Source organism: Anas platyrhynchos, chromosome 1, assembly GCF_047663525.1.
Source record: "Anas platyrhynchos isolate ZD024472 breed Pekin duck chromosome 1, IASCAAS_PekinDuck_T2T, whole genome shotgun sequence".
NCBI classification, from domain to species: Eukaryota; Metazoa; Chordata; class Aves; order Anseriformes; family Anatidae; genus Anas; species Anas platyrhynchos.
The window spans coordinates 140,158,853-140,175,360 of NC_092587.1; the positions used below are offsets into that span (position 1 = coordinate 140,158,853).

At 40.5% G+C, this 16,508-nt stretch overlaps 1 protein-coding gene across 6 annotated transcripts in view; it reads right to left on the reverse strand.

Moving 5' to 3' along the window:
• The window catches only part of AFF3 (ALF transcription elongation factor 3), a 337,507-nt gene that overhangs the window by 113,543 nt on the left and 207,456 nt on the right, over window positions 1-16,508 (reverse strand). For all 6 annotated transcript variants that reach the window (XR_011805753.1, XM_072030956.1, XM_072030955.1 and 3 more), the window contains exon 7: window positions 15,763-15,814. Coding sequence is in view for 5 of the 6 variants with exons in the window: in XM_072030956.1 (XP_071887057.1) it covers window positions 15,763-15,814 (52 nt within the window). In the remaining variant the exon portion in view is untranslated. The remainder of the gene's footprint in view (window positions 1-15,762; window positions 15,815-16,508) is intronic.

The following is a 16,508-nucleotide window of genomic DNA, read 5'->3' on the forward strand; positions in this document are numbered from 1 at the left end:
AAACATAAATTCTACAAATAGCAATGTGTTAACTTAGTATATCTGCAAATAATTTATATAAAAATATTATATCTATATCATGCAATATATATTTTAAAAGTTATATGTATGAGTGGTGCCACTTTTAAATAGTTCAATTTAGTACTAATAATGTTAGTGATCAAAAATGAATCTAAAAAATTGATTATGTTGGGTTAGTTTCATCATCAGCATCACTCTAGTAAAACCAGTGGAGTTTCATTTAATTAATTTAGCCCATTATATTACCTTCTAATCAAAGGATTTTTTAGTGATAAGTGAAAGGGCTTTGGCTACATGTGGTTTATTGGGTACTGAAATATTTTTAGTGCACTGAAGACAGCAGAGATAGCTAATGAAAATACTGAATAAAACAGGCAAAAATATCGGAGACTAACAAATAACTTTGAAATACATCAATAACTTTTCAGAAGTTTTATAAGCCTTTAGAATATCTCTAACAGAGTCTTTAGTAGTCATAAGAAGTCATTCTGTATTTTTCAGTGCACTATTATCCTCACACTAACAGCAAAAATGTTTTTACTCTTCAAAAGATGCCACAAACAGCCCTTGCTAAATATTTTTCTAAATGGCCTATGCTCTTGAAGTTTAAATGTAATTTAAAGCAGCATCATGGAACAATGAGGACTGAATGAAAGGTTTGTCAGGATTTTCTTATTGATACTCTCTCCAGTGCTTCCTTAGAGTTGAACACTGAAGCATAAGGATTTATTCTCCTTATTACTGGGTTCATTAACTAGTAAGATATAAGACCTATCATATCAAGGCAGGTATCAATTTATTATTTGTCTGTACCCTAACACTATTTTGTAATGAGATACCTCTACCTAGGTAAATTTCCCAACATGCTATGAGGTCAAAAGTGAACAAATGCATGATTATTCTAATTCAATGGGAAAGAGAACAAGGTGGAAATGTGAAGTGGTGCTAAAATTGCATCCTTTTATATAGAACAATATTTATACAATCAGAACACAGCAGAGCTCCTGGAGCAAAATATGCCAACATGTCAGAGTCTGTAACACTCCGGAAAGTATATGGTCCTGCGTGAAACAGGGTAAGTGGATTTTTAAGTAAAGAACGCATTTATCCATATGTAAAATGTTACAAATAAAAAATAAAATTGGACTGGACAATTTGAATTTCCTCCAGAAAACCCATAACATTGGAGCTATTTTGGTGTTTTAAATCAAAATTCAATTCTTTTAAGCAACATGTGAGAGATCATTCATTCCTAACAGGGGTTTGTTATATCGCTTGTTTAGAATAGGACTAAATAAACTTTTTTCTCGCTGGGACTGTTAACTCTTGATGTTCTGCACTATGGGATTTCAGTTAACTCCCAAGTGTCTTTGGTTTGGACTACAGATGCTTCTCCATCAAGATCTGAAACTGCACTCAGAAAAGCCTTTTAAACACTCATTTTTGCTGTTTTTTACCCCACCCTTGTAAAAGTTATGACAACTTGCTACTAATTATTTTCATAAAATTTTCAAAGATGAAGTATGAAGCATGAAGCTCCCACTGATTACTCCTGTATAGGTAATCAGTGGGAGCTATGTACCATGAGCATTAAGATCAGTGGCTTCAAAGAGATTTAGGGGGAAAAATGCATTATACTCGGTGAAAAATAAAGATATGTAGCGTGGAACATAGAAGTATGTCTCTTATTCAGAACGCTAATTAATGTTGCAGCAAATCACAATAAAAATAGCCCCTAGGGCTCATTTTCCTGTCTGTGAAAAGGTAATGATTAGCATTGCCAATAGTTTTTGCAGGCTTTAAGAGAGGGGGCTTCAAAAAGCAATACTAATGACCTGACGAAGCTGTTGGTTTGGGGATATTCTTCTGGCCCAGCACCAAATGTCCTACAACGTTTTCTGCCTAACAAATCATACAGCAGAGTGGACTTTCATCTGTGGGAGCTTCAGGCATATCTGAAATTATTGAAATGAATGTAATTGCAAACTAATTTTATTCCACTGTTTCATAGAGGTTTATGTGCTCTCCCAAAGGCAAGACCGGGGAGCCCTTGAAGTGCAGGAGGCTGCTGAGAGGAGGATGCTTTGCCAGGTCTTCTCCACTTTTCTGCTCCAAAAGGCCACCATGCTGGAAGACCCACACCTCAGGAACCACCACACAGCACAGGACCACCACCATGAGCCCCACCACCTCATTTAAATGGCAGGCATCTGGTCTCAGCACCTGATGGGGTGCAAACTATAGCATGTACAGTGTGACATGACTATAGTCCTTGTGGTAATTTCCTATACCTTATTACCACATAATCATGGCCTCTTAACAACGGGGCTAATCAAGAATTAATGAGGCACTAAAACATTTTAAGGAACAATGAAGGATTTAAAAATTTCTCTTATGTGTTTTATTTAAAATGCAATTCATTTAACAGTTACTGCCCTTTCTTTAGAGCCGTATAAAAAGTCTTACTACTCATCAAATGCATCAGCTGAAAGGTTTTATTCATTTATCAGTTATTTACTTAAGCGGGGCTGCACATAACTGCGGAGACCAAGGCATCCCAAACCAAGCATGGGCCCCCTGCCCCTTCACCACCATTCGCTCCAGCACCCACTGCTCTTACCCGTAAAGCCACTTTGTTCCTCTGACAGCGAAGTGCCACACTGAAAATAGAACGAGGCCAGCCCAAATTAGCACGACTGCCAAAAGGGGACTTTGCATTATCTCTGCGACTGTGTCTTTTTTTCCTGTTTGCTTGTTACAGGGAAGGAACATGCACTTTGTTGGGGGAGCCATCCTTCCTGATGCTTGCATCCTTCCTGATGCTTGAAAAACTGAGTGAATTTAATGGGGGGAAAAAAGCAGTATGGATAACAAGCTAGTAAAGGATTTCATGTCAATGACTCAACACCGAATTAAAGCCTGAAAATACTTTATCTCTGCTATCAGCCTGGAAAGGATAATCAAAATAAAAACACATTCGAATGTGGCTTATTTTTAAAAACTTTCTTCTCTGGTGAAAGAATGGAGAATATATCCCGGTTTGCTGAGAAAATCCCCAAATAGATCTCTCTGTGACAGATAACTGTTATGATTATTAATTACTCTACTGACATTGAAATTAAACTGATTCCCAACATAATGGATGAGTAAATAGCACATCAGAGTTCCTCAAATGCTTCTACATTTCCTATGCAATCAAAAAAAAAAAAAAAAAGAGCTCCCTCATTAAATAATACACTGTCAGAAAAGGCAATTTGATTAAATAAACCTACCTGCCAATCATGCTGAAAATTATAAAAGGAAAGCATTTGGTAGCTAACTTTAAAATTTTGCTCCATATTCATCTCTCTGTGTTTCATTTTTTCCTATGTGATTCTTAAAAGAGAATTAACAGAAAAGGATGTGACCCAGAGGAAGATCTGGGCATACCAGGGCACCCGACAAAGGAGTTAAAAGCTAGTCTTCATCCCAGTGGCTTACCACTGAGCATAGATAACACGGTGAAGAAATCAAGAGAAAAAGGTGGAGAGGAGCAGGCAATGAGACATATGCATTAATCCAGGAACCCGAGCTGCTGGGGGCATGTTTGTGTATCCCTTGCTACACGTATCTCCATTTTTCTGGGGAGACATGGGAGACATATTTTCTGGGGCAAAAGTGGAGATGGGAAGGATGAGGAGGGGAGGGCCAGCAGAAGTGAAAAGCAAGGAGAAATGAGGCTGCAGGTGACGAACCTGACAAAAACAGAAGTAAGAGAGCAGCAGAACAGATGCAACAAGAAAGAGGAGAGAGAAAAAGAAATGCAGAAGGGATCATGGCCAGGATGGAAGGATAGCAGATAATGAGGCAAAGAGATATCAGAAATCATCCTGTACTGGGGCCCGAGGCGTCTGAGGGCACCCAAAGGGGTGGTGGTCCTGCAGGGGAGGTGTTCCCTGGGGCTTGTGCTACCAGTTTCTCCTCTGTCCCATACACAGAGCCCCCAAGACTGAAGCAGCAAACATGTATTCTCCCCCAGTGGCAAATGAGGCCACGCGTTACCCAGCTGCATTCCAATAACGGTGGGGTTAATTTTTGATGCTATTTAATTTCATCAGCTCTGTGGGGTGGGGAGAGGGGAAGAGCTGTGTAAGATGGTGTGATGGGTGGAAAATCTCCGGACATCACTGTGTCTGGTGGCCAGAGAAGGGAAAAGGGCCTGGCAGCTCCCTCTCCTCAGCTTTGGAAGGCAGCAGCTTTTCAGGACATCAAATACTTAATTAACTGAGCTGCAGGATTGTGGGATAAGATTCATGCAGTTGCTTCTCTGCTGGAAACCAAGAGTGTCAGCCTGGACCGCTCTGTTCTTGGTGAGTCTTTAAAGCTAATGCAACTTATACTGAAGATGTTCTTTGAAAAGAACCAGCGATTTATTTGGATAAAACTCTGAGTGGATGACAAGTGCATGCAAAGAAATAAGATGAGATTTTAATTTTTCTCAAGTAGAAAAACATAAGCGGCTTGAGCAAGAGACATTTGCTCTCCAGCTAGGCACTGAGGCTTTTATGTTCTTTAGGGTAGAGAAAGAGTTGATCTTCTCATAGCGAATTCATAGCTGTGCAATGTCACTGAGCCAAATGGGATCATGCTAAAGATGTACTTGGCTACTTCTGCTAGATAGAAATAAACCAAAATAATCTTGAAAGGACGGCTGTTGGCTTTTATAATCTTTCCATAATGCCTGTGGATGATGTTTAAGTCATCTACCTACTGTGGTCATAGTGAAATATATGCAAGTTGGGAAAAATATCAGTATTTTAGATCCCTCTACCAATCTAACTACCATCATCCAGCTTTGCAACCATGTCTCACTGTTTATGCATTATAAATATCTTTGTATTTGTTTAGTGATATGAGTTAGATGTAATAACGAAACTTCTAAAATCCTATTTAGCTGACAAGTCTTTTGTGACCATTTCTCCAGCCTTCCCCCTCCTCTCTTTATGCCACTGTCTCCCATGCTTCAGAGCTGGAGGTGTTTCTCCACTCCTGGCTACTCAGCAGCCGTCACACGAGGCTGCTGCGGGTGCTGCAGGGCTCCTTGCGTGTTAGCTGGGGAGTGCTACCAGCCATGAAACCTAGGGGACAGCCTTAGGGAGAGGTTTCCTTCTCTCTTTCTCAATAGGAAGCTGGAAAAAGCTCTTCAGAGGTGGACCATATGGCCGTCTCCCAGCCCCAGTGCTTACCAGAGCTGCGCTGGGCTTACTGCACCGCGGGACGTGAAGGTTGGCATGGCAGTGGCGGCTGCGAGGGATGGGGAGAAGAAGCAGGCCCTGGTAAACACAAGTTCCTTATTTTGTCCCCTTGGTCTCCACGTGCAGTCATTCTGTAGCAGGCCACTTTTTTCGACAGACAAAACTCATCCTGCTTTACCAACAGTGCTCACAGTAACGTGTGCAGCTGACAGGGAATTGGTTTATAACTGAACTGGAGATGGGCAGTAAAGCTTAAACATGAGGACAGTTACCCACAGGAACTTTTGGTCTTTCAAACAATAATGCTGAAGCAAGTCCTGCTGGAAAACATCATGCTTGTCTGTAATTATTTGCAAGATCAAAACCTTACTTTCTGACAGAGGCTTTTTTTAACAGTTTCTGGCAAAAGGTTTCATCCTTTCCTCCATGGAAGTCTACAGAAACTGCTGTTGCTGACAGTGACTGCAAATATTAAACAGTTTGTGTCTCATATTACACTTACTGTATAAGTTATACTGATGGGGAAAGCATGTGGATTTCACATGAGTAGCCACATGAATTTTTGACTTAACCCCAACAGCTAAAAAAGTACAAACCAGAGTGATGACAAATTATTTTTGAGGTTACATTCTGGGGTGTTCTGGGCCTCTGCCTGAGCTACATCAAGGCAGGTCGCATGTCAGCTTCGCCCGCCACAGCTCCTAGGGGACTTCAGGACAGAAACTTCCATCCCCAACTCCTGCCTGCCCCTCATAACTATCCATTTCAAATGGCACAAAAATTGGCTACTGAACAAGATACAAACAGACAATTTGCTCATACTGTGTGCATACCATGCTATTAAATACCCTGAAGAGATTATTTGTGCTGATTTGTCTTTGCTTTGACAGTAGGAAAGCGTGTGATGAGTTTATGGAATTCCCCCCTATACTTACATTAAATTATAACACAAAGAAATAAACGGTAAGTTCACATGTTCATCAGGTAGCAGATCAGTTTTAATTTAGCATACCTGATCTATTGCAATTCTTGGAGTGTATCTACAAAGAAATACATCAAGAGATTCCTTCTCTCTACCTACAACTGCTTACAGTTTATAACATGAAAGAGAGAATCAGCACAAATGAATCCCGACAAAATAGCTTACAAAACTAATAAAAAACATCATGCAGAAATGTCAGCTGTAATTTTGCCATAAAAGGTCTGTGGGCCAATCAAGCCATGTTTTTTTTTTTTTTTTCTCAGTAAAAGCTGAGCTTTTCTCTTTGTAAGTCAGTGGTACAGCTGCCTTGATTTTGGAATGATCTGTAAGTAAAATCCTTTTGAATCTCTGGAACAATGCATCTCATCTGAACCTTTGTCCTGATTCATCTCCAGCTTTGATAGCTTCAGTGCGTCACCCTGCTTGCTTGTCAAATCTATCATCAATTCTAAATTGCCAATAAATATATTCCACATCTCTTTGGGGAGATGTAGCTTGTCTGCATGCTAAACAAAGAATAGGATGCATAAAGCTGAGATACACACGAAGATATAATATTCTCACTCTTAAAATACCACAGGTGAAATGATAATGTGGAAATATTCTTACCCTGAGGAAGGTAGACTCCAGTTGTAGCTTAGCAAATCAAAGACCAGAAAACTTGCTTGCAATAACATCCTAACAAATCCAAGGAGTTATTTTTTTCCCACAGTTAAAAAATATCCACGCTATGACATTAAATCCAAGTCCAGAGATTAAGGCAGAAGAGCTTCAATAATTAGTTTAGTTAGGTATAAAAAGTAATTTGTCATGAAACTGTCAGCTTGCTACTACAAAGGCTTAAAAAAATGTAGCTATTCATGGCTGAACTGTAGAACTTTTCCACACAGGAAAATTCATGACCGTTTCAGTATCTTTCTCTGTTTTGCATGGCAAATAAAAAATTGTCCACCAAGCTTGAAAAGCCTTTTTTTTTTTTTTTTTTTGAGTCGGTCACTCTGTGGGAAAAAAAGGCATTTCTTTAGATCCCCTTAATTTGATCTTCATAGTGGTAAAATAATTCAAAAGCAAAATGAGAGAACTTCTTGTTCAATGCCTTGCTTTCTCATAATTAAAAAATTATATATATCAGCATAACAACAAAGTAGAAAACTAGGGTACTTCAAATTCCAAAATCTTTCCATTCCTGGACGAGCTTTAGTGTTCAAATGTTAATAGGATGCCTGCATTTAAAAAAATATATTAAAAAAAAAAAAGAAAAAAAAATCTTGGCCTGTGTTCAGGCTAAAGAGTCTGTGAAACAGACTTTTTCCATACTATGACCTCAGTCTTAGGATTTCTCTTTTGCAAAATGCTGGTTATTTTCCTTGGCAGGTGGCCAGGACCTGTATCTCTCTTTCTCCTTCCCTGTCCCTCCTCCTCCTTTCCCCACCCTGCATACACCTCGCCTTCCTCCAGCGATGGGCTCAGCCCAGGGACCAGATCACCCCCTGCCCATTGACTGGCAGAAAAGGGCAAAAAAAAACCAACAACACAAAAACAGGTTTTGTAGGCCTGGATATATCGAATGCTCCTGATCTTGTTTCTCTCCTGTTGGACATGTTGCATGGTGCTTCGTTGCTCCCTGCCCTCAACCCAGCAGCACCCAGGGCAGATTCCCTTGCCACAGCTCTCGCCTGGGTGCAGGATTTCCAAAACAGCATCTGGGAACTTTAACCCGGCAAAACCAACAGCATGCACAACGCAACTCCAGCGTGCCAGACTCCTAGCTTCAGTTTCATCGTTTCCTTCAGAAAGGAAATACGCAGAGGGGTAGATGGTTTCTGATGGCACGTCCGATGAAATCGAGTTCTTCCCAGGTATTCGCATCTGATTTTCCTGGCAACCCCTCTTTAACCACCGTGCCGCATTCAAATTTCCCAATTAGTCCCTTACAAATGACAAAGTCCAAGGAAAACAGTGCCTAAGAGAAAAATAATATGCTTTTGGTGCAACACGGGAAAACATTTCCTCAACCATAACTGTATTTTAGCTAGCTAAATTGGTCAGTTTTATTCTAAATGTTGTAAATGAACACAAGCGCTAGTGAAACATTTGTCACTTGAAAAAATTAGAAATAATGGCCAAGGTAGTAGTAAGTTTTCCAACTGGGCAAAAGCTGCTGAGCACGTCTGCTTTGAAGTGAGGGCTTCTTGCACCTTCCCCTTTGGCTTTGAGCGGAAGGTGGCAACAAACAGGGCAGCAGCCACCAGCTCAGGGTTTTTCTCCCTGGTGGGCACTGTACAGGTAGAGAGTGAAGAGAAAGGTGCTAAACAAGGGGAGACTTTACAAAGAAAACCCTGTGCTGAGTCCTGCAGCAATAAGGGCAGTTATCTCCAGCTGTTGGCTGCATCTGGTAAAAGAAAGGACTGACATTTAAAAATAGGGCAGTGAAAGCCCTATCTCTTCCCATGCAAGTCAATCGCAAAACTTCCCCAGATCTCAGAGGTGCTATTCTTTAGACTTCATCTATCCCCCTTCCTGTTGACATCTCAGATAAGGCTTTTCTTGTCTGACTGAAACACTACGGAAGCTAAACTTTATCCCAGGATAACCACAGCTGCAATTATGGTCAGCTTGGGCTTCCATGTGTTTTCTTTCTAAATCCAGCAAATAAAAACCATCTCATCTGCTTTCCTGGCTATCATTTTTCTTTTTTTTTTTTTTTTTAAATACAATTTTTTATGTTTTTAAATATTTTTACTTGTATCACCTTTGACTGCTATGCATCTATAATTTTTATGTGGCAAAAAAAATATCACCCAAAACACCGATCCATTCTTCCTCATTAACATAGCTAAACCTCAAAGACAGATTAAGTTGAGACATGTGTGGGCAAATATCTTCCAAGAAAATGTCTTTATAGGATTTGAAGAAAATAGATTTCTTGGTATCAACTTACAACAGTTTTTTGTGGACTGTCAGCAGCACTGTATACCACAAATCCAAAAATCTGTGCTAAGGGAAGGTTAGGAACTGGCAGGCGACATTTACATCACTACTGTGACAATACAGCCAGGGCTTTGATGCATCCCACAGGTGAAATTGGTCTGTCTTTTGGAGCAGGAAGTTACTGTGGAGCTGTATTTTTTTAATGGTCTGTATGTTTAATACACAGAGAAGCACTCTGTACATGTACTAAGGGTAATGCTTCAGGGGAAATGGCAGAAAAAAAGAACTTTTTCATGGGAATTTGAGAGCTGAGGAGTGCGTTTTAAGATTTTAGCTGCTCTTGCTGGACTGGCTGGGCAATGACAGTCTGGCAGTGTTAGGGGTTAGCTCTGCAAGCCCAGGCTCAAGTAAACAGGTGGGACAGTGCAATGAAGCCAGCCTTCTTCTCCTGCCAGCTACTTGGTTCATGGATAAACACCAGACGTTTGCTTCTATGGTTTTGAAGACCTCCATCGCTCTGAAGAACACTGTGTTCATTCATCTCAGTATGTGTTTTTTTTTTTGTTTTGTTTTGTTTTTGTTTGCTTTTTTTTTTTTTTTTTTTTTTAGTATGGACTTCAAAACTTCTCTCAGATACATCACAGGCATACATTAAAAGCCATTATTGATACAATGTGTAACTGATGTTTTCAGAAACAATAAAAATAAGAAAAAAAATGTTGTTTTTTATAAATTGTCCACCACTTCCTGGAAGTCGTGTTTTTGGCTGGATGATGCTGAACTGACTCACCAGTTTGATACCCTCATGATGGCCTGCAATAGAGCCTATGGAATTGCTGAAAGAGGACCAAATCACCAAACCACTGTCTGATGTATGTCCACTGCAGAAGTTCTTGCTCTTGAAAATGCCCCAAATTTGAGCTGTGGAAGGCTGTTTGAGAAGTTGCCTTGGTATCCTAATCTGAAAGCTAAAAGTGGATTATACACCAGAAAAATGTGGGCACCTTTCCTTAGAGTTGACTTCCACAGTTGCATGAATTTCACCATTTCCATTGTCTTTCAGACCCTTCACCTATCTTCTGGTTCTCCTGAGACATCACAGTCTTTGTGGCAAGCAAGCAGAAGGATATCTAAGATGTACCACTGCAAGGCTTTTTGCTCTCCAGCTTGCATCCTTTGCCCTTTCCTTGTTTGCCATCCCTCCCTCAGGTGTAGTGAGAGAAAAGCCAAATCCTAATTTAAGTTGGGTGGCGACTGTCCAAGAAGCTACGACTGAAATTGTGGGGCAGGATGGGCCAGTGGTGATGGGGCAGGGGCTGCCTGAGCTTCCCATGTCTGCTGGCAACCAGGAGAGGCAGCAGTGCAACCCTCCCTGCACCCAGCCATCTGCCTCTGCCTGCTGCTGGCACTGCTCAGGACATTCACCACTTATTACTCGAGTCTGTCTTAAAAAACTTAAACTACCACTCATTTCCTTTACTGTTCTGGATGAGTAATCCTTAGCCATTTTTACAGAACATTGCATTTTTCAACACTTCGTACAAATATTAATGAGCTAGTCTCCATGGCAGTCTAATTATTATTTTAGATGGGGGGAAGCCAAGGCTAACTTTAAATAACTTGCACCAGGCCTTTTGCTGAAAGTGAGGTGGGATTAGGGCTCCTCTTCCAACTCTGGTGCTCAGTCAGGTCGCAGTGGTTGCCTGAAAGACTTGTGGTCCTGGCTCAAGATCAGACGCCAGCCAGATGTGGAAGGCAAAGCTCCTTGGGGCTCAGAGCACGGTGGTGCGCTGGCAGCACTTGCTCAGGCTGGTCTCCTGAATTTGAGACTGATTCCCCCTGCTCTCTGGAGACACCTTGTAATCCCTCTGCCTTTATTTTCCCATCTCCAAGATGGGAAACCCAGTTTTTGGCTAATAAATGCTATCTGTGGGTCACTGGAGATACAAGGAGTAAGATACAAGGGAGGAAGTAAAGTCAAGAAATAAAAATATATTGGTGCTTGTGCCAACATAGACATAGGTTGCAAAGAGGAAGAAAAAGAGTAACATTGGTCCAACTACCTGTTTCCTATTTCTACCTCCAGGGTGATGAGAATGATGTTAGCAGCTGGATGGGCAAGAGACCGAAGCACTAATCTCTGCAAATGGGCAGCTTGGAAACTGCTGAATTTAGTATTGTTAATGAAGATCCCCCTGAGCAAACTGTTCTCCAAGTGATGTCTGAGACCGTCTCACAGAAGGAATGGAGCCAACATCTATTTCTGCCTGGCAAAAGCAAACAAGTGAACACACATACTGAGATCTGTGACTCTCCGAGAGTATTAGTAAAGGACAAAACTTGCATAACTGCCATAAATTATAGAAGCCTCCCTCAATCTTGGTTAATTCTCTTGTAAAAAGGGAGGGAAAAATCTGGAGCAGCTCAGCATGAAAACAGTTGTGGGAGGGATAATAAAGAGACAGCACTGAGGTATCTCATCGCTAGTGCTGATATCATTAAGTAAGTGCGCTGGAAATGTCGAGGTAAATGCATAGCAGTGAATCACAGTCAGGCATGATTAACCTTGGGTAGTCTGAACTGGAAATCATTTACAAACACAAAGGTACTGAAGAACATCGCAACAGACAGTACATCGAAAGTCATCCCAAGATCGAGGGTCTTTTGGGGTGTTCTGTGTGTTTGTGCCATTTTTGAATTGTTGTCATATTTTCCATGTGGAAGGATGGGTGATCTCAGACCCCTGGTGAGATAAGAAGTTACCATGAAGCTACTGGACCCTCTGAAACACATGCACTGGTTGGAATATTTTTTTTTTCCAAAGACTAAAACCCCATATCTAAAAATATATAAAAGACCAAAAGAGCACTCTTTCTCCATTTCTCTCACCCTCCTTAAACCTGTCCTTCAGCCTACAACTGGTAAAGCTGGGGAGAAAGGGATTTTAATAAAAATTAGATGTTTTTAACAAAACTGTGAAAGTTTTCTAACCATTGAAAACTGACCTTCCGTCACAAAACTGAAAGAATGAAACATTGCTGAATATTTCTGAGCAGTCCTAAAAGTTTAGAAATGTGCAGTGAAGCTGACCCATAGAGAGCTGTACATATTGAGTACCACAACAAAAAGCCCTTCAAATCCAGAATTCTTATGGCTTTAAAAGCATTCAATTACAAGGAACATGAATCAACTGGAGAAGACTCAAGACAGCTTAACACCTTTGTATTGTTTGCACCGTTTATTGCCATCCTTTAGCACCAGTTCAGGTGATTTTTGTGCATACAGACATGGTGAAGACCATAGGAACAGCGTGCAAAAGGACACAAATCTGCTCAGATTCTGATCTTCCTCCTTGGTTTTGCATAATTCTCATTCTCTTACATTCATCTCAGTTATCTCCAGCATTGTAATGACTGCCCTTATTTATCTGCCTAATTAGGATGTTGCATCAATTAATGTGAATCATCTAAAGTATGCCTGCTTCTTAATGTTTAATGTTATTATCAGGGGAGAGCTATGCCCTACCAGAGTCCATCCACAGAGTTAATGTATACAGGAAAAAAACACACACACACGATGTTGTTCAAAACAATACATTTCCCATACCCAAACCCTCTGAACAGCACAGCACAAATCCTGCACTCTAGATTTCCCACCTCGCAGGGGTTACGAGCAGCACCTTCATCCCTTTGGCTCCAGAGCACAGCCCCAGTACCTGATTTTGAGGCCCTGGATGGAGCCCAGTGGACAAGGCAGGAGGAATCTTTTCAGGTGAGACTTGATGTAAATGCTTGGTTCATGAGCGCCTCACTGCCTGATTCAGGAGGGCAATCAACCTGTCTTTTGGAGCTGCATAAATAACCTTTGGATGGTGGTAGTAAATCTACACCAAGGATGAATTAACTGCCACTGAGTCACATAAGCTTGGCTTGAGTATGTGGCTTGTAACATGCCTGAGGAAAATAAAAAAGACATTTGCAAGAAAGAAACATTAATTCGCTCCTCCCCATCTTTTCTGTTATTTTTATCTAGGCCAACACGCCTCGCTTTGTGGGTTTTTCTGCTGCTGTTTGTTTCATTTCCATGCGGAAACAATGATTCACAACAAAATGAATCCACAGGGCATCCTTTCTGGCTCCCCGCAGTTTCTGCCAGCCGGGCCTGAAGGTGCCACCTCTCCTACATCAGTGTCTCTCCTTCTCAACATCCCTACCAGGAGCAGACGGATGGACTCCTGTGACCCTCAGGGGAGCAACACCTCACAAGAGGGCATGGGCCTTTCACCAGGACAGAGGGTCCTGCTGGGGTGTCCTCTCCATGCACATCTTGCGCTCAGGTGTGATCTGTCACATCCCCAAAAGGAAGGACAAATCTGCATTCGCAGCTGTCTGAGAGCCAGAGGTAAAAGCCTGTCCTAGAATAAAGTGTAAATGAGAAGCAGCCTGGGGAAGGCCAACAAAATGTAGCAGAACAAGAACGGGGATGTCAGTGTTTACCTACACATTGAAATGTGTTAATCTGCATCACTGTAGCACTCAGGAAGTCAGTGCTATTCAATAACAGACACATCTTAGTTTACTAACAGCTTTTGCTCTCCCTGCTTTTTCTTTTCCAGTTTGACCTCTGGTTTTCTCTGCCACTGCTCTCAATTTTATATCTGTTTCTGAAAATTCAGTCTTTGCAATCTTTTCCCTTTTTCTTAGCTCCAGACCTCTCATTTTTTATTTTTATTTTTGGTGCAATACTTGCTGGTTTCCTCCCATTCATGTCCCACTTTCTCTCCTGTTTCCTTTTCCACACAAACAATTTCTCTAACTAGAGGGGCCCCTGCTTCTTGAATACAGCCATTTGTCAGGGGTAAAAGTATTTTCTGCTTCTAAAATTTGCTCTAGGAACAAGTATCTGCTGTGGGAAAGCCTTAGCATATAGCAACAGCGTAAAGATAAGCATTATAAATACCCTGTATATAGAAAACTGTGCATCATTTCAGAAGGACACACTATTTGTCTTATTAGGCAAGGAACTTTTCACACCAAAGCAGGTTTTGAAGTTTGCTGTATTCCAAATGGCACACTACATGGCACAACATTTAGTCTCAGAGCAAAATATATTAGGGCATATCTCTGAACCCCTATTCTTTTAAGTTCCAAGGTTTAAAGTTTTACGTTGATAAAGGAGAATAAAGGAAAGTTAAAACATTCCTCGTGAATAAAATACCATCTGACTAGCAAAACCACTGTGCAGTATGGCTCATGTTTTACATATTGCTAAGTATCAGCGAAAATAAATGTGTTCATTTCTCCAAAATACCTCCAGATGGCATTAAAACCCTTCTTCTTCTGGTTTTTATTGCAATATTATTTTTAAAAATGATAATTATTGGAATCATTCTATTAACCATTCCCAGCAATCATACTATCAGAAGGCATAAGGCTGCTAATGCTTAATTCATTTAATAAGTTTGGCTAAATATGCTCACATACTGTAATTACATTCCACAACACAATCTACAGGACAAGTCATTTCTTACAGCATGTCAAATCTTTTTCTAGATTCATTTCCAGAAGATTTTTAATGTGTATTTGCAGCAGAAATGAAAACATCCCACTATAAATCACCGTTATAGTACCTCCTTCTGTGACTACTTTTGGCCGTGTAACAAATGGTGACACCTTGTGAGATTTACATGATGTAACGCTCTGAATTTAAATAACAGGAATCAGGAAACATAAATTACAGGCAAGATGCACTCTAAAATTCACATGACTGACTGCTACAAGAACTTCGCTCACTCAAATGGGATTAAAAAGGTGAATGGTTTTGTAGAAATGCATACTGCTCCTGCATGGTAAATATTAAAGGAATTCACTTATCTAGCTCAGTTTGGGAGACTGTTGCTATTTATTTTTCTAACTTTCAGCCCATCTGTTTCGTAGACTGGTTTATGTTGGCAAAACAATTCAGTCCTTTGTATACTGGAGTTAAAAATGGTAAAAGCTTCTATTGTTGCACTAGAGTGAAGGTGAACACTGATATATTACAAGTGCCTGTTCCTATCTATTTCTCGACTTCTTTTGTTAATTCAAAAACATCAACAAAATCGTGAGAGACCAGAGATAGCTGTAATTGGATTTCAAGTAATTCAGAGGTGAAGCTGCAGACTGCAGTCTTTTAAAATTACATCAGTACATCAAAGGCATATGTGACATGATGTTTTTTAGCAAGTGTGACAAACTCCAGCAGCATTAAGGTAATGTTGAAGTCAGGTTGTAAAGGCCAGCCTCACACACCCACAAAAATAATTTCATATCTATTCAGCATGATAGGGAGCCATTGCACCTGTGAAGATCTCTGACTTACTAGCATGCAAAAGTTCTAGGAATAATTAATGTTTAGTCATTATCTAAAAAGCCTTTTTAAGAACAGCATCAGTGAAAGAGCTTTATCTTAATGAAAGAAAAAAAAAACAAACAAACATCATCACCACCACCAACAACAAAAAGAAACAACACAACAGACAAATCCTATTTTGCCCAACCAATCTGATAAAAAACATAGATGCTTTCTCTGATCATAAAAGCAAAAGTGACTTACGATGTATGTGTTGCACTTTTCTCTGGACTCTTTGGCTCTACATCACTTTTTCCTTTAAAAGAGAAAAAGAAAATGACATCAGAAATGGGTGAATATGGAAACTGCTCAGATGCGATATGTCAAGGTTCTACTCATTGCTAACACTGACTGCTCTTGCCACATGCATGGAATACTGCTGAGGCAATCACAGGGATGCTGGGGCACTGTTGGAGTATCTGCAAGCTGGGAGTCAACCCTGACTTGACTTTTCTTGTCACTGGCACTTGTACTCTGGCAATGTCAGTTAAGAAAACTCTACAGGGGAGGCAGAAAGACTCAAGTAACTCAACCTTTACAAGGAACAGCAGACCTTGGAAGCATACAAAGGACTTCTCCAGGGTCTTACAGCTCTACTATTGATATTGCATCCCATCCAACATGCACAGACTCCCACACCCTGTTCCAGGAACCATTTCATACAGAGGAGAACAGTATCAGCAAAAGCTACTAAGGCAGAGATTAGGACACAATTCTGCAGATGGATGTTTGGATTCATGCTCATTTTGACACAGTAAGTGTTTTGACACCTTTCGACCTAATCTTCAGCTGCTGTAATTAGGGGCTGGAGAAATCCTCTTTGCTATTTTGTGTAAGAAAAAGCTAACTTTCAAGTTAAGTTAAGGGGGGTCAAGGGTTTCCTCTTCTTCGTATTTCCTTATGACTCACAAGCATCCTAGAAAAGTACATTGGTTTGTGATGACCTCTTC